The sequence below is a fragment of the Ptychodera flava genome, chromosome 5, assembly GCF_041260155.1.
Source record: "Ptychodera flava strain L36383 chromosome 5, AS_Pfla_20210202, whole genome shotgun sequence".
NCBI classification, from domain to species: domain Eukaryota; kingdom Metazoa; phylum Hemichordata; class Enteropneusta; family Ptychoderidae; genus Ptychodera; species Ptychodera flava.
Window position 1 is genome coordinate 10,599,267 of NC_091932.1, and position 18,515 is coordinate 10,617,781.

An 18,515-nucleotide genomic window follows, 5' to 3' on the forward strand; every position below is an offset into this window, starting at 1 on the left:
AGCACTTGTTTGTGTCTACAGTTCATGTTTCTACACAAAGTGTGTGTTGGCTGAATAAGAGTGTGTTATAATTTCATAGCTATGCAATCCTCTTTGCCATGTGACATTCAAAGTTTATTCAATATTTCTGATTTTGTTTCCATGGATACCACTTACTGTTTACACCATTTTCATTAACACATCTGCTTGGTGATGTTGTCGATGACACTTTGTAAGATGCTGAGGTGATGTCAATCACTTTGTTGTTACCAAAGCAACCAATATGTAAATCATCTTCAATGCACGCAGTACCAGTGAAATCTTCACTTCGTGACCCTGAAAAAATATTAACACAGTCATTGCGTTTGCAAGAGCATGCTAACATACACAGAATAGTGTAAACTAAGAATCTAACTGCACACAATCCCTGTTGAACTTAACCTGTTCAATAGCAATTTCCTTACCGTGGGTTGACAATCACCATTGATAACAATGGTTTGGCTACACCATGGAGGTGAACGAGTTAAAATGCATAAAGGAAGGCTGGACACCAAGATATTCCTTCAATACAGATACAAATATGATGGTTTAAAATGGATGCACAATAATAATCAATAAACCACGCCAAAACATATTTAACAATGCATTCAGAACAGCATGCCATGTAAAATGCAATTTTGATGATGTGATATTCTACAAACCGTAACAAGATTTTTACCATTCATCAGATGGCTCAATGATTGTACTACCGTACTCGTCCGAGTATAAGCCCCCGGTTCGGCAACACTAAACAGCGGTAAACTAGGGGAGGGGCTTATACTCGAGCAACCCCAAGTTATCTGGCATGGACGCTTAATTTATGCTAATTTTATGCACGTTTTTTTTCAACACCACTCGATCTTTCTATTGCTTTCAAAATCGACTTACACATCCAAAGAAATTGATTGTACAATCTCTGAATACAGAAGTGACATGAAATTTCAGAGTCGAAAAAAACCCAAAACTTGAAACAAAGACGTCATGTATGCTGCTGATCAACAGTAATGTGAACAGGCATGCATTGCCCACACGGAAAGGCAACTCAATATTCCAATATCAAACTGTCTACATCTTGTGAAAACAACAACATAGCAGTGAAAATTGTGATAGTCACCAGGAAAAGTCTTCACAAATGAAAGGATAATTGCTTCAAACAAAAGAAACTGCATGTTTCAAGCATGAAAACATCGTGGCCGTGAATGAAAATAAACGATGGCGGACGTGAGTGAGACTATTCTATTTAGGCGACGGGGGTGAGTAGGGTCAAAGAATCAAGATGGTACTGGAGAAACGTGTCATTTTCCTTACGATATTGTCAAGGGAACTCTGGTTTCCCATTGTTTTAACATCTTTTAATAGTTTCTTCATTATCTAAAATTAATTTTACCAAGTTAAATGACCAAATATACTCTCCTAACCTTTCTCTTTTTGAGTTACACTAGGGTAGGGGCTTATACACGGATGTAATGCATTTTCTAAAATCCTCTAAAATCAGTAGGGGGCTTATACACGAGCAGGGGCTTATACTCGGACGGTACGGTAAAATCAATTTCATTAATCTTAAATATATTCAAAAGTGCAATAAAGAAAGTTGAGCAAAATTGGCCGTGTAAAGAAAATGTCCTGTCAAACTCCTTCAATACACATTTCAAATTTTCACCAACATAAGCCCATTGCCTCAGAAATACTTACCTTTCATAAAATCAGAACAGTTGTAGGAGATTTCAAGATATTTGTAAACACCATCACACGGATCACTTTCACCAGCAGATACCAATCCTCCCAAGATGTCACTTTTCACATCAATTTCACAGGAATGTTTGCCATAGCACATGTCCATCACTAAATCATGTACCACACTCTCAGTCGCTGTACAGTCTCCATCATGGAAGTTCTGAGAATTCTGACTTGCTCTGTGAGATGGACACACACTGCTGTTAAGCGCACGCCCATAGAAGGTGTCACCAAGGGTGATGTAACCATGGTTACAGGTCATGACCAGGGTCTCATTGTCGCAGCCTCTGACTACATTTGGCATTTCAGCATCTAGAATAATTAGACAACAGAAGAAAAAGTTAAACAGGAATCAAACTCGACTACTTTTGAATTGACTTCTGAATCAAAATAGTATTTCTAAAATATTATACTCTAATTTCAAGTGAAAACAAGGTCTTTATATCTTAACCATTGAGTAAAACATAATCAGCAAAAAGTGAACATTTGACTGGTGTAAAGAAACTATTTTGAATACCTGTCAGACCGTAACGTCACTGACTCCTTTTGTTTTTAATTTCACTGTGAAATTACAACATCCTCCACATGTGGAGAAGTCTAAACTTAAGGAAGAGCAAAAGCTAAAATACAATGTAAAATGACTTGCAAGTTTTTGTGCTAGGTTAAAATTTGAATCTGTCTCAAAAATTGTAATATTCTATGGCATCAACTTGGTACTCAGTTGTTCTATTCAGTTATAAAATTTCAGTGATCTCTTTACATATAAGAGATTATATTGTACAATGCTGAATTTAAACTCAGATTTAAATAGAGGGATTGATCAACATTTTTGCATGATTGTCGAAATTTCACTCACCGTAATATACTTCTACTTCACACACAGAGAAGTTGTAACCAGCTCCTGGAGCTTGTGTTGGTGGATTCACAGTTGTATTCTCAGAGCCCTGAACGGTTGGGACAACTGTTGACCTGAGGTCACCATTGTTGGTGGTTGCTTGGATACTGACATAGCGTCCTTCCAATTGGCCAGAACAGAACACATGTTCTTCTGATTTAACCAATCCGATTATCCTTCCACAAATGTCATTGTCCATGATGTTTTCATTGCTGCCCACTCTGATAAATGTACCATTCAGTGCTTGTTCTGGGGGGAAAAAAGAGAAAAAAGTTAATTAGGTCAGGACAAAGATCAGTGACGGCCATATTTATGTTTTTCTCACATATAAACTGTGAAGGGAAAGTGAAACCAGATCTAAAATGTGAATTTTGGTGTAAATTCACGACCGTCAACACAGGAGAACACATTTGCCAAATGTTGTTGACTGAGAGGTTAATTTCAGGTTTACTTGTAGTATTACAACCTTAACTCTTACCTACATCTTACAATCGACCCCCTAGGCTAAAATCAATTGACTCCCTAGGCTAATATCAGTTAACTTCCTACTGGGTCCAGCTTTCTTAATGTGTGACTGAACTTCTTGCATACTTAACCTGTTCAAACCCAATTCCCTGTAAACAGGTCCAAGATCACCATTGATAATGATGGGTTTGGGCCAAACCATGGTGGTGAAAGGGTTAATACAACTTTGTACACCTCATTCATCAAAATGTGGAATACACAACTTTTTGAATGTTACAGTAACAGTTATTAGATAATGACAGCATACAAACAACATTTATTACATTGTCCTACCCTGTTGTTACAACTTCTGTATCAAAGATTGGATACTTTTTTGACTATCAAAATATTAGTATCTCACCTAGGCCAGAAGCACTTTTTACAGTGACTCTAGTCACATTATATGGTACTCCAAGGTCTATGGTAATCCAGGGTTGATGTTCATCTGATACCACTGTACAGCTACCATCATAGAGTTCATAGGATGACATGCCATCTGTTGCATGACTGGTGTCAAGTTCAGAAGCAGGCTGAATGTCACTCTGTACAACTACCTTGTTCAAAGCTTTGTTGTTACCTGAGGGAGTACAATGTGGAGATACAAACAGTAAAGTTATTTATTATGCAAGTTTATTACGTGAGAATACACAGCGTCAATCTTGATCAAGTCTTCCTGCAAAAAAATCCTTTCAGATTTGTGTTATGTCATAGGCATTTAATGGGAATCCTCAGGATATCATATACAGGATTTTGATATTAGGCTGTGTGTCCTATTGTCTTGAGGAAATCTTATCCTATAGAGTCCTGAGGTAAATCATCAGGATTCCTGTCTGACACTTTTCTAAGGCTTGCTATAATGCTGGGATTAATCCTTTCACAGATAGCTACATGTATTGTAGAAACCTAAGACCATCTTACAGTGTTGATTTATATAAGGTCCATATACAATGAAATGTGTTGTTAGGCCTTGTGTATACTAGAGACAACAGACATGTAGCTATTTACATGCAATGTGATTTTCATGTTTTACCAAAGGAAACAGGTCAGTCTATTATCAAGTTCCACCGTTTGGAAACTCTTTATGAACTCCAAGAAACCAAGGGACCAATCAAATACCAATTTAAAATTGTTGGTTTTGTACAAAACTGACATACTAACTAATTACATGTTAAGAGTGAAATTATTGCAGTTCTTACCGTGTTTTTCACATGTGTATTTGACATCAAGATATTTAGGTACACCAATGCATGGATCATATAAGACATCTGACAGTTTGACATGCATCGTACAGAACTGTTTGTTGTCACAGTTAGCTTTCAGAGTGTGCAAGACTTCCTCAGTGGGAGTGACTGAGCAGTTCAGCAATTCATACAGGTATGTGATATTCAGAGACTCTGTTGTAGGTATAAAAGTTGTTGGTTCAAGTGTAGTTTGCAAAGTTGTCATCAAGGTGGTTAGATCTGTGGTTAGTTGTGCTGTTGTTGGTGCTGATGTTGTGGGGAGGGTACTGGGTCCATTGAGAAGGGTAGTCATTGCAACAGGACTGGTGTTGCCGGCGGTGACATTTTCCATGTTTCCTAAAACTGTCTGCACAACAGCTGCTGTGGTTGGATCTGGTGTGGTGATTTTCAGTGTTGTCCTATCTGTAGTTGGCAGTAGGGTTGTCGGCCCGGCAGTGGTCGGTGCCATGGTTGTTGGTCCGGCAGTTGTTGGATTGGCTGCGGTCTCTCCTGCTGTAGTCACAGAGGGCAGTGTTGTTGCCACGACAACAGCCTGACCAGTTGTATCAATACCCCAAATGATCTCGCCTGTCACCACCCAGTAACTGTAGTTCTGACCATGTGTGGAACACAAACCTTGAGAAATCAGACATTGATAGAAGATAAGGTGTAAAGAAACCATGCAGGTATATACACAAGACAAAACATCGACTGATTCCGTCAAACTTCTATTGCTCTATCACCATCTAGTGAATGCAAGCTACAGAATTACATTATTAACAAAAAGTTAAAATGGTGTACAACTTCTGTTTAAGGTATTTTCATTTCATAAAATGATCAATATCATTAAAGTACAGTAAAAATCGTTGGAACAGGAGCATTTAAAAATTAAAAAAAAATAATTTCCAACAATAAAAAAAGTTATCAAGAATGTGCAGAATTTACCTTGCTCAGCTCTTCCATAAGTTGCTTCTTGGATGACAAGATATCTATCATCCATACATCCAAATGATATCTCTTCATCATCACACCCAACAATCCGCTCTGTTTCATAGGCACCAATATCATCTGTGAAAGACACGTACATCCATTTTGGTGTATGGTAAGGATGGTGAAGGCTCACACCCATTGCACTGATCTAAGCTGTTTTTACTCATCACTATTGTATTCTATGAGAGAGTTGGACAACTGCACAGGGAAACGGGGTGTACAAGCTGGAGCAGCACTGTGTCTGGACTACATCAGTGCTGAAACAGCAGGCTACTGCTGTTGCTACCATGACTACTTAAAGGTGATAAGAGTTGTCATTTGGATAAAATACTGTGACACAAAAAGTTTGACACTGATGCCGTTTACTGTGAACAAGTAAAGATGAAGTTGGTAGAGAAAGCAATCATGACTGAAAATACTTTATTTAAAAGATTTAACATCACAAAATATGTAAGTTAAATTGCTGGTCATTACTTGTAACATAGCGAGAAATTAACAAAATAATAATTTTGTGAAGCAAAATAATATACTAAATAATAAATTAAATATACAATATGCTTAATCAGATGAAACGCTAGCATTTTGAAATATCATCAAAAAGATTCAATAGACTAAAACAAAGATAAATATTCAGAGGAAGATTCTCTATAGAATGCCAAACTGGGAAGACATCACATACCTTGAGGGCAGAGGAACCTAGCCTCATAGTCTTCACACGTACCACCATTCTGATCATCTTCTGAGCAATAGATACCACCATCTTTGTTCTTACCACTCAGTGTGCAAGGCAGTTCTAAGCTGTCACTTGTAGAATACCAGTCCTGACCACTGCTGGACAGTCGGCATTCAACGTCTTGAGGGTTTTCACAAAGATCATGGTAACCCTGTAAGTGAAAATGGAGTGCATTGGATAAGGCTGCTATAAGAAGTGACAAATTGGCGATTGTTACGAATTCTTTTTTATTGGTTTTGTTTCATTTGAAGACGACTTTCTGCCACAAAAAGAATCATGCTTTGTTGTTCATTGCAAGAGACTGACTTATAAAATGATTGAATGTACGACATGTACATTTTTCAATGACTTTCTAGCTTACATTAGTTTGTTTTCCATCAACATGCAATGAGCAAATACTGGCAAACACGGTTCCAATTGTTGATGAAATGAGCATGTTTCAGTTTGAAGAATAAGATTAATAAACCATTGCTTGCACACCCCATAATCAAGATAATGGCAAAAGATCATCACATACTCATTTCTTAATGTTTTATATATTCTACGGAAAAAGATCCCTACTCTGATACAACATATCAAAGGGGCAGAGGTATGGAATCGTAATGAAAGTAGCCTGTCAGGCATTTAACTCTTTGAACCAGGCTCGGAAAAAAATGTCCGTATGATGTCATAGGTCACCAGGAGGTCAGGGTGCAAGGGTTAAATGAACTGCTGAATCATGCATACAATGGACCATTGCTAATTCACTTACCAGAGTACCATGGATATTTGCAACAGTTTCATCATCATTGCCATCTGTAATGGGTTGAGATACATCATACCAGTTGGTCCATTCATAACCTGTGAACAGAAGAGAACATTCTTGATATCACTGATATAACAGCTTATATTGGAACCACTGAATATATACGGCAGAATTACACCATATATGGCATTCTATTTGACACACTTAACAAACACTGGGACTAATTCTTGTACAGTAACTATCAGTGCTTGTCAGAGAGTGTCTTTCATGGTGCATAAATACAGGTTATACACTAACAATAATATTGCATTGTACCAAAGTCTATTATTTGGGCCAAAATGTAGCTTTTTGGCCTCCGCTTTAACAGAAAATTGAAGAGTTTTTGTTTTGTAGTTTGAACTGTCAAGTGCTCAGCTAGGATGATTGGATAATTGCCCTCCATTGGCTACTTGTATGTACATCATCTGTTAAAAATTTTGGATCAAATATTGCATCATGTTAAAACATCATGAATGACAAGAATATTGTTACAAACTTACCAATACACTCGTAAGAAACATTCAAATATTTAGTGAAGCCATCACAGTTGCGGAAGCTTTTGCCAAAAACTTCAAACGCCATTTCATTTGTGTCTACTTGACAATGTTGTTTATTGTTGCACTGAGTTTCAACTCTGTATAACACCATATCTCCGTTATAAACACAATCTGCAGACAAAAAAAAAGATATTAACACAGAGGTTATGCGAAGTTTTGATTAGCTACTAGTATTATGCATACAGTGCATTATGCTAGGTCAATTCCATATATATTGATGAAAAATCATTGGCAAAAATTTTTACTTCAGAAATTAACATTAGCTCATCAACATCATTGGCTTACAAATGAATACTAATCTTCCCTGTATCTTGCACTGATTGGCTGGCATATATGAAGCGTATCAGTTGCATACAATGTATAAATTCTGACACTGGGTGGCGCTATTTGTCTTAAATCTGTTTGACGTGAGATGGCTACATGAGTCTACAGCTTGAGAAGGCCTTGTTGTGGCATAAACAACTGGTTTGATTCATAGTGTGGCACCCCTTTATTTGCATTGTAAAATCACTAAATATTAGTTTAGCCTGTGAGTTAAATAGAAGAGGTCCACATAAAAAAGAAGTTTGAGTGAGAAATTCAATTGATGTTTTTACAGAAAAAAATGGAAAATTTGGTACCTGATGGATAATAGTCATCCATTATCAGACAGACTTCATTGTGTTCTCGGCTGTAGGTGGCGCTAGTCATCTTGATGAACTCTCTATCAGGACACTCCAGTTCAAGGGTTTCACCATCACAGGTTATAATACCACCTCCATGCATTGGGGTACCTAAAGAGTGATGAGGAAAGCTACAAGTCAGTGGGTGATATACATCACGGTCCCTCCATGGAAAGACCATGGTGATATACATCAGGCAGTAAAGACACATTGACATTTTTGTGGTTTTCCGTCATTTGTGAGTACTATGAGGAGAAATGAGATGACATTGTCACTGCATTGGAAGTTACAACAATACATCACAGACAAATTACAAATAAAGTCAAAATCATTCATAGGAGAGTACCAGAAAATCAAAAGATTCTATATGTCTTGTGGGTAGACATGCATGATGCTTTAAGTTAATGTCACGAAAAAATTATAAGCACAGAGGTTAGGTGGATGGATGGAGAGAGAGAGAGAGAGAGAGAGAGAGAGAGAGAGAGAGAGAGAGAGAGAGATTGCATCACATACATAGTATCTGATGAAAAGTATAATAGAAGTCTTCCAAATGGTACATACCTTTGTACTGATAGAAGTTCATACTACTGACACCATAGTCATTGGTACCTGTACACGTGTACCAACCACGGTCATCAGAAACTGGATGGAACTGGATTTCAGATACCATGTGGTACTTATCCTCAGCATAGGTGACAATGGTTGCATTGACACCCCCTGTGTAGTCCACTCCATCTTTCTGCCATGTGATTGTTGCCAGTGGTATGCCAAACACCCTGCATTGGACTGTACCATTGTGCATGTAGTGGAGGACGGTAGTGTTGCCAACTTCCAGGACAAATGGCTTTTCATCTATGGAGTAAAATATGACAAACATTAAGTATTTTATGTATGTTTGGAAATTTCAACTACAACAGCATATTTATGTTCAAAATGTGAGAAGTCCCTTTATGTTGTGGTCAAATCTTCGTCTGTTAAAATACATGCATATAAAATAGCATTATTTACTGCTATAATTATACTGCTTTTGAAGAGTTTTTCTCTTACTACATAGAAGACTTCACGATTGACTTTCAACCTCCTACCTTGATGTTCTTTAACTAACATGTACATTCGGTGCAGAATGTGTGATATGACTGATAAAAATTCTTCTTTAGACGTAAAAGATTTTAGTGATGAAGTTGATATCAATGTTTACAAAACAAGACATCAGGTGATGCAAACTTGTTGGTAATTATAACATTCATATATGGCTGGCTAGTTTTGGGGTATGCTGTCACTAATCCGAGAGCATAGTGATATTTTGTATCATTGTTCTAATAGGTTATTACCACAGGATTCACCGCAAGGCTTTAAAAGATCATGTAAATGTTGGCTTAAATTTTTAAAGAGGTATGGATGCAGTTTAATCTTTGGGTTGTTTCAAGATATAGCTGCAGCTATAGAATATGTTTCCTTGTGAATGTAATGACTATGTGATACACTTTTACCACGGTGGAGGTTTTCTGATACAAGAAGTAAGTCTTACCAACTAAGTAGCATCCATAGAATTCAACTCTGAGGGCGATCTCCGCATACCAGTCCAGAGGTACAATGCGTATAAACTTTGCATACATGAATTCTGTCAGGTACTGTACGGCCACTGTTGTACTGTCATTATTACCAGCAAAAATCTAATTTGGAAAAAATATTGAAATTATTGTACATTGTAGGTGCTGGTTTTATGTCCATTAATGTTTCTCATTTGGATCACAGAAATCTGAGATGGCAATTATTACTTGCAGACAACAAGGCAAAAGGCACTGATTCATTACATGTACTTTGAAATTTATCAGTCTGAATATTTTGACCATCCATTCAGAGGCATCAACCTTTGGTCAAAATAGTACTTCTGTCACAGTAGTTTGTTCTGTTAATTTGGGGGTTTTTTTCATGATGATCAACCAACTTTTACAAATGATTAGCTCCTTCTAATGACATTGCAGTAAGCAATGGCTAATTTTGGCCAAAACAACTTTGACGATAATTGTAATATTAATGACATTTATTATTTACTATTGTTATAAAGTTTACTTGTTTGATTATGAAAATAATTTTACCTTTTCTACTCCATCTTCTGAGTAAGTTATCAAAGATCCATTGATTGTTGCATTCATGCTGTAGTCCATTTTGTAGGCAGTGACCCAATAGTCATACTTTGGATGTCCCTGCGTGGCAACCTTCCTCACCCTCATCACATAATCAAACTCCACCTGTAAGAACTGCTCCGTGTCTCTCTCACTGGCAACCCAGGCACCGAAGGGGTTGTGTAGTCGAGCCAACCACTTGAATGTGTCCAGCGAGGCCACCAGTTTGGTGCTGGTTACTTCCAGTTTGGTGTTCAGTATTTCGTGGTCTGCCATTCCGAAGGACAGCATGCATTCTAAGAGAGTTTAAAGTGAAATGATAATTTATATCTCCAGTATAATGTCATATCTGGTACACTACATTTGTATCTAGGTGGTACAAAGAGACCTGCACATGATCTTATATCAAGATGTTAAAGTATATGAGTGTTAATTACTATTTTTAAAATACTGCTTCAATGAAAATATATCTGTCAACAATTTTGTGAAAAGCTATTTCGAAAAACGTTTTATGAAGCTGTAACTATCAACTAAAAAAAGCAACCCAGAAGTTACTCCTTGTTTCCAGTTTGATTACAAAGTTTCAAAATTAAATGAGACTTTTAGAATTATCATTCTTTGGTCAGGTATCTTTGAGTTTGTGACATCAGGAAGCTTACCTGTAAACAATTAAGAACAAGGATAGTACCGGTAAATATGAAAATATTTATATACTTTTGATTCATAATCCCTTAAAAATTTTGAAGTATAAATTATAAACTTAAGAAACCTAGCAAAATGCAAAATACAATTGCGTTAAAACTGATAAAATTATTTCTGAAAAATACTGTCAAGGACACTATGTGCTCACATTCGGTTTGAATTGGTCCATTCGAGAAAAATTTAAACCAGGAAAAACAAGAATGACAAAAGCAAATAAGGTCTCCAACTTAGGTACTTGAGGTCATCTTTAGGAACATGCATATCAACTTCTATAGCAATGGGAGAAGCAGATCCTAAATACATAAGCAAATGTCAACAACAAAAAACAGAGAAGGCTTGATAAAAAGAAAAGGTGGGAGTGGGCAAAAATTGCACAAGGGATCTGGTAAAAAAGTAATGCTACATCATCAATCTTCTAGACCCTACCCCCTCCTGAATATAAAATGTTCCACCCCTTGGTATTACATAAGACCAAATGACAGGAAGTACATTTACAACCTTGAATTTTTTTAATTAATGCCATGAGTGTTATCATTCTAATGTAAACAGCACTTAAGGTAGTAACAGATAGTGAAATGCCTTCCACTGTGGGCGGTGATTACAACATCTGGAATTATCCTGGATCCAAATTTCTCATCGGTTCTTGTACGTCTTACATAGAAAAGTTGCAAAAATTGGTCCAAAATGAAAAAAATCACCTTAGCTTTGTTTTCTGGATCAAATTTTCCTACAAAATGATACCAAACATGACAAAATTATGTTCACAGCCTTCAAAATTGTCTCACAACATATCCTTGGTTGGTGTAGGTCATTTAAGGTCACAAACTGAGAAAATTACCTGAAATATACAAATTTGGGGTTTCCCATCACTTTGAGCAGAAAATTTATCTAATGGCATCTTTCGGGACTTTATACAAATTACAAAGCTATCAAACAAGGGACTTTATACAAATTACAAAGCTATCAAACAAGTAATTTTGAGATAAAGTTTTCTTGACCAAAAATGACAATATTGTCTGAAAATACAATTTTTTATATTTCAGGACAATTTCAACATATCTAACTATTGTCATCTCTGTACATCTGTGTACCAAATATGAAAGCTGTCTGTCCAGGGGTTTTAAAAAGGAAATACTGTTTAAGATTTTTTGACCAAAATGACAAAATTGCTCAAAAATAGTAACTTTCCTAATTTTGTAATAATTTCAACAAATTAGAAAAGTAACACCCTTGCAAAGAGACAACCAAAATTTGAGAGCGATTGGGCTGGCAGTTTCAGAGACGAAGAATTTTTACTGAAAATGAGAAAAATCACAAAAAAATTCAGCAAAATACAAATTAAGGATATTATCACATATTTATAAATCTGTATAAGGTTCACCTAAGGTACTTGCACACAAATTTTCAAAGCAAACAAAGAGCGGTTCTTGAGTTATTAATGCTTAAGCATTTTCACATTTTGTAAGCTCATTTGCATAATTTTGGCAACGCAGACTTCATTTGAACAAAATCACATCTATAGCCCAGGATGCATCCACACACCAAATACCAAGCTGAAACGTGCAGCGGTTTGCGTGTTTTTGATGTTGACGGACATACTGTACATACATACATACATACATACATACATACATACACACATACATACAGACGCCATCGACTTCAGCCTATACGATAAACTCACATTGGTATAACCAAATGTGAGCTAATAAAAATGACACACGGAATGTAGTTAATAGAGTTATTCAAGTTTACCTTGCTGACAGATATAGCCATACTTTGCACCACACGGCTCATCATCCCAGGATAAACTATGCTCGCCACTGAGGGCGACACAACCTTCAGCTGGATTCGACTGGTACAGTGCATGGAAATTAGTATAAGCATCGCCGATACCATTGGCCCAGAGACAACCATCATCATCCACTTTGACACAACCAATCCAGAAGGATGTGTTCACAGTTGTGTAATCATCCACTAATGCCTCTACAAAGGTCTGTATGTTAGCGGCCTCAATTCCAGCCAGGTGACTCATCATGTCAAGGCAGGTGTCTTGAGCATCTGAGTGACTCTGGTGGTCATCGGGGAAAGCACGGAAACACATTCCCTCATATTTCAACCAATTGTCTTCACAATCACCTTGGTAATTATCTAAAATGATACAAAAGTAGAATTTTAACTTCAAACTTGTACTTCTCAGGGTCAGCAAATGAAAAAAAGCAGAGAATACCAGAAGCTTCACTGTATGTCTGGATAATATTTGATTAATTCAGTGTTCTCAAACTCCAAAGCACATCATTGTTGATGTAATGTATTCTTTTCTATCAAATGATGGCATATTATCTAGTCATGTGTGTATTCAAATATCCAGCTGACGGGAAATTTTTGTGCGCACTGCACTGTGCAGAGGACAGAGGACAACATTGATTTGCCCTTCACTTGGTAACGACACTGTTGTGGGTCACATGTCAAGATCACATGATTGATATTAAAGCATAGTAAACTGATTGTAAAATTGTATTGTGCACATCAAAGGCCACATCTTTCTTCTTTATATAATAGTTGTTATTATTTCAAAAAATTACTGAAATAGACACTACATTTATATACATTGCACAAATGAAGTCCTTAACGTTTGTAATACAATGCAGATGAATATCTATTCACACATCGAGATTGTGAAACAAGATTGTGAAACGGCTAGGATATGAAAAGGTTAAGATATAATGTAGCACAGTATGCCAATCAATACAGATGTATATTGATAAAGTTGAAAAAGCTAATGTGTATAAATATCACAGTGAATGATGGTAAAGTGAAAAAGGTTGGCTTTAGAATCGGATACTTACAGATATCTGGAATGATTTCAACTGTTGCTTCACACGTGTAGTTCACATCCAAATATTTAGAAACTCCCTGGCAAGGGTCACTGTTAAATGTTACTGTTTCCACTGTCATTCTACAGTTGGGCTGACCTTGGCAGTGTGACTTGACCACATCAATGGCACTAGCCATGCTGCAGTTGGTTGGAAGACTGCCGGTCTCCCAGGCATCTGAACACACGGATCTATCCATGGTTCTGCCATACATTACATCCACAATATTGATTTCCATATCTACGCCACAGTCAATATCCAGGAAATCACCTTGGCAAACACGTTTCTGAAACATGGACTCTGAAAAAGTACAGAAATATAAAAGTAACTTCAAGAATTCTGTCATACAGGGATATACAGTACAAAGTTTGTCATATTGTCAAATTTGTCACATTGTCACATTAAGCTGTTACTGTAACTTTTGATAATATTTTCTTTCTGAATCAGTATTTTTTATCTATAAATCAAGTACAATTTCTTATTCTAATGCATGTTGAATGACACAGACTAACCTAGCAAACAGTGCACATCTTCTACAACACACAATATCATTGATGGCAAATGGATTCAAGTTTCACTGTCAAGGAGAATATCGGACATTTATAAGTACAGGCAGTGATAAATTGCAATGGACATTTAGCATTTTGATGTCGTTTAGATTGAAAAAGAAACAGCATATTATAAATAGAAATAAAATAATGGAAATCCCCAAAAGTTGCCACTACTGGTGTTTTAAAACTGTTACACTGCATGCTGGCTTCCAATAAACTCCTATTTCAGTGAAACTTGGACTACAAAATGCATACACACCTTGGCACTCGTATGTTACACTTCCATACAGATAGATCCCAGCTGTATTACAGGGATATCCTAGGGTGCTATCATCCAATAATAGTTCACACCATGAATTGTTGTGGCTGCAATATCCCTGGATTGTTTCTAAGGCAGTATCCGATGTGCAGGGTAGACTGGAAGATGTCGGCATGACCTCATTGGGGCATGTACTGGTGTCATCACGCCCCCAAGTGGCGGATGTTACATTGATATTGTAGTTGTCCATGCATGCCAGGCGGATTCTTTCTTCTCCACACGCATAATGAGTGACTTCAGCTGAATACAAATCAGATGATGAGAAAATTACTTCTTTTGTGAAGTGGTTTCAAGAAAGGAAGTGGTGTTGATGTATTTTGTGAACTTTTGTCTGGCTTCTCATAATTACCGATGGCAAGAGTAAAGGTCAGAGGACACAGAATGTTTGTCATTCATTGTGGACAAAGAACATAAGCCAAGGAATTTGAAATCTTTTATTCCTATTGAAGCTTTCTACATATCTGCATTTGTGCCTTATCATGGTTAAATATCTCATTAAAGTTATCACATGCTATATGGAATTTCAGTAATGCCAAATTTGTTCATCTTTATCAAGTATAAAATCTACCCGTACTTCAATTTGACAAGAGCTTTTATTGTCAACACATAAAAAAGTATATAGATAGATTTATTAGTACTGTTGGCCTCTGGCAAAAAACCTGACAAAACAAAAACAAAAAAAGAAACAAGTAGATAAAGCATTTGTTTACCTTGTTCATATTCACAGACATATTTATAATCATTCCCACAATCCACAGTTATCCATGTACCATTCTCAGATACTGCAACACAGCCAAATTTTCCCAATCCATCAGTGTAAGGCTGTGAGTTACCCCAGTAGGAATAGCCATAGAATGTCCCATCATTCCAAGTGTACGTGTAGAAATCACTCTCTCGATTCAGGCCAATCAGAAAGGCATCTTGACGGGCCATGACATTTGATTGGATAAACTCCTGTTCACGAAGTGAATTAATACTGGCAAGATGCCCACCTGCATTGAAAGACCATAATTAAGTTTCGGAACCATACCAGTAGCTTGTTTCAGAGAAAAAAGGGACTTCATGAAATGTAGTTCAATAAGCCAGGTGTTTAACTTTGTCTGTTGTGATTAATGCCAAAATAAATGGTTACTCTGTTTTTATATTTGGGGAAAAAAAGAAAAGTTTTATGCAATATCTGCTACAAGTACAATTTGTACAATAGGAAGGGAGACTTATTCCTCTCCTACAAGCTGAAAGTTGAGAAAAATTCAAAATGGTTTGCTGACTTCACAGACTTCATCCAGGCACACGCCATAACACAAACAATACCTCTGTACTGTTCAGGGCAGCATATTTCTTGACAATGAATATTAAATGTACGATCATGGTTTTGTTATTTTACCTTCTCGTATTATTTATGATGCCTTAAAGTTGTTTGACATATATGATCTGAATAGGATGCAAATCATAAATCAAGATGGTTTAATTGTTCTCAATTTCATGCTATGGTGAGTATAAAAAGAAAAGTTTTACTCCATGAACTTCAAAGAAATGTATATCAAAATACATTCATCAAAGACTCGTTGTGATTTGAAAAATCACTGGATGTTTTTGAACAATGATGTGAAGCTTACCATCACTCTGGCAATTGTTCTCCGCAGTAGTGGCATCTGTTGTATCATTCATGAAAGAGTAACAGGAAGACTCAAACGGGAAATACCCGGCAATACAAGCGGAATCAACTGGAAGTGAAATCAAAGAAAATCATGTCATACTCAGGTTTACTGTCATCTTGTACATACTAACCATTTCACAAATACAAGATGATATATGTAAAATATGGTTAGAGTGCCTTGGTCATGCTTTACTTAACTTCAAGCATTGGAGTATACAGGCTATGTCAGTTTACAGGCTATGTCAGAATGCTGTAATATGCCACTTTTGGTCAATTTACTGGAACAAGCCTGACAGGCAGAGTGCAGAAAAATAAACATTTACCTGAGTGGTTAGTAACAATAAATATGACACAATAATAAATTTACCTTGAAATGTTTCTATTTAAACTTTTAAAAGACATGAGTTTGATATTTGATATACAATATTTGATGTATCATATTATGTTTGCAGGTTACACATAGTAGAACATGTAATCCTGCCAGCTGTTTATGTGTCAGGACTTTCTGATTTTCATGTGGTACAGCTCATCCTCAGCTATTTCTCCTACACTTTCATTAGAGTTATCCTATTGTTTTCTAGCATAAGGTACACTTCCAATAATGTTCTTTAGGGTAATAATCATCTGAGGTATTGAGATTTTCAATATGTCAATGAAATAGATTGGAGTAGACTTACAGTATTTTAAAGCAAACCTATGATGATACAGCTGAATCAAATTAAAAGTCTATTCACAAATTGCGAACTATTATTGCTATGTACTTACAGACGTCAGTGCAGCCATAGACCTCAATTCTCAAACCGACAGAGTCAGTGGTATCCACCTCGGATTGTATTCTGAGGTATTGTAGAGTCAGTGGTCTTACATCTGTGTCACCATCAGCGGTCAGTTCAATGCGTTTCATGGTCTCTGCATCAGCTGTGCCGTTAAATATCTGGAAGACGATATTTGATTATGCAAATATGTGAATTCAAAATGAAAATCTTCAGTATACTATGTATTTCTAATATACCTGAAATTCTAGCTGTGACCATTGTACGTCTGGTCTGCAGCATATCTAGCTGTAATAATTGTGTCATTTTTTGGTGAAATATTGATATACAGATGATGTAATCATAAGGATTTCAGCTTACTCTCACATGCACTGTCTTGGCCCCTGTTTACTTTAATCACCTGGTAAGAATTATTTGAGTTTGCAGGATTTTGCTTTTAAGGTTTCACTTTGAACTTTGTTATTATAGTTGCATTTCATCTGATAGTAATGTCTATTAATTATTAGAAGCCTTTAAATGGATAATACAATCTGATAAAATTTGAGTATTTGATAAATAGAAGCTTTGACTGTGTCAATAGTAGATAGATCTGGTGTTATATTCCATTATGACAAAAATCATAACATTATACACACTATAAATCTTAAAGCATTGAAAATATTCAACATACTTGTAAGGCAAGAGAATACCTGGGGATTAAAGCTTCAGGAAACATGAAGAGTTGACAGTGATATTTTTAAGAGAGTAGATTGATACTGTTTGAATAATGACTTCCAGTATACCAGTAGTAGACAGGATGGTTGTCATACAGTCATTTTTGCTGGAAAAGTTATGCATAATAGGTAATTATGGTTGAAATTATCTAAACTTGCTGTGGCTTCTAGGATTATCTCAACTTATTGAACAAACATGAGTTTACCTTCTTAGTACCACTTTCCATTTCATTCAGCGTCTTCCACACTCCACCGTCCACACTATACTTAAGACTGAACTGACTGAGGTACTTGACACCAAATGGAGTTTCCACACCCTGAACAGCTACGCCTGTTATTGTCACTCTCTGCCCAAAGTCAATCTGCAGGTACTGATCCAGAGAGTTGACCTCTGACCCTGGTGCTGACACCCAGCCATTTTGTTGTGAGTCCACACTTTCTGGGTTACCAAGGCGACCATACATTGGCAGATACGCTCCAGTTATGTTTGTTGCCAGGACACTGGAGGCTGAGAGGCGATCACTACCGAATGTCCAGTCAGCAAGACCAAAAGGTGTGAAGCACACTGAAAAACAAAACAAAAACAAGTGGCATTTTGTGGAACTGTGTGAATTAACAGAAAATTTCTCAAATTTCACCTGTTCATCAAAATATACCAGACCTACATTTACACAGACCTTTTCACAGAAAATATTATTTGC

At 36.6% G+C, this 18,515-nt stretch overlaps 1 protein-coding gene across 1 annotated transcript in view; it reads right to left on the minus strand.

Annotated features, from left to right (window-relative positions):
- The window catches only part of LOC139132981 (uncharacterized), a 61,692-nt gene that overhangs the window by 5,954 nt on the left and 37,223 nt on the right, over positions 1–18,515 (minus strand). Inside the window, exons 32-51 of the mRNA XM_070699325.1 lie at positions 18,021–18,379; positions 17,094–17,262; positions 16,288–16,395; positions 15,382–15,663; positions 14,612–14,911; positions 13,775–14,101; positions 12,681–13,076; positions 10,197–10,519; positions 9,626–9,770; positions 8,659–8,949; positions 8,056–8,208; positions 7,379–7,546; positions 6,846–6,934; positions 6,041–6,245; positions 5,317–5,439; positions 4,348–5,007; positions 3,513–3,728; positions 2,609–2,896; positions 1,711–2,064; positions 157–315 (exon numbers count right to left, since the gene is read on the minus strand). Coding sequence (XP_070555426.1) covers positions 157–315; positions 1,711–2,064; positions 2,609–2,896; positions 3,513–3,728; positions 4,348–5,007; positions 5,317–5,439; positions 6,041–6,245; positions 6,846–6,934; positions 7,379–7,546; positions 8,056–8,208; positions 8,659–8,949; positions 9,626–9,770; positions 10,197–10,519; positions 12,681–13,076; positions 13,775–14,101; positions 14,612–14,911; positions 15,382–15,663; positions 16,288–16,395; positions 17,094–17,262; positions 18,021–18,379 — 5,115 coding nt within the window. The remainder of the gene's footprint in view (positions 1–156; positions 316–1,710; positions 2,065–2,608; positions 2,897–3,512; positions 3,729–4,347; positions 5,008–5,316; positions 5,440–6,040; positions 6,246–6,845; positions 6,935–7,378; positions 7,547–8,055; positions 8,209–8,658; positions 8,950–9,625; positions 9,771–10,196; positions 10,520–12,680; positions 13,077–13,774; positions 14,102–14,611; positions 14,912–15,381; positions 15,664–16,287; positions 16,396–17,093; positions 17,263–18,020; positions 18,380–18,515) is intronic.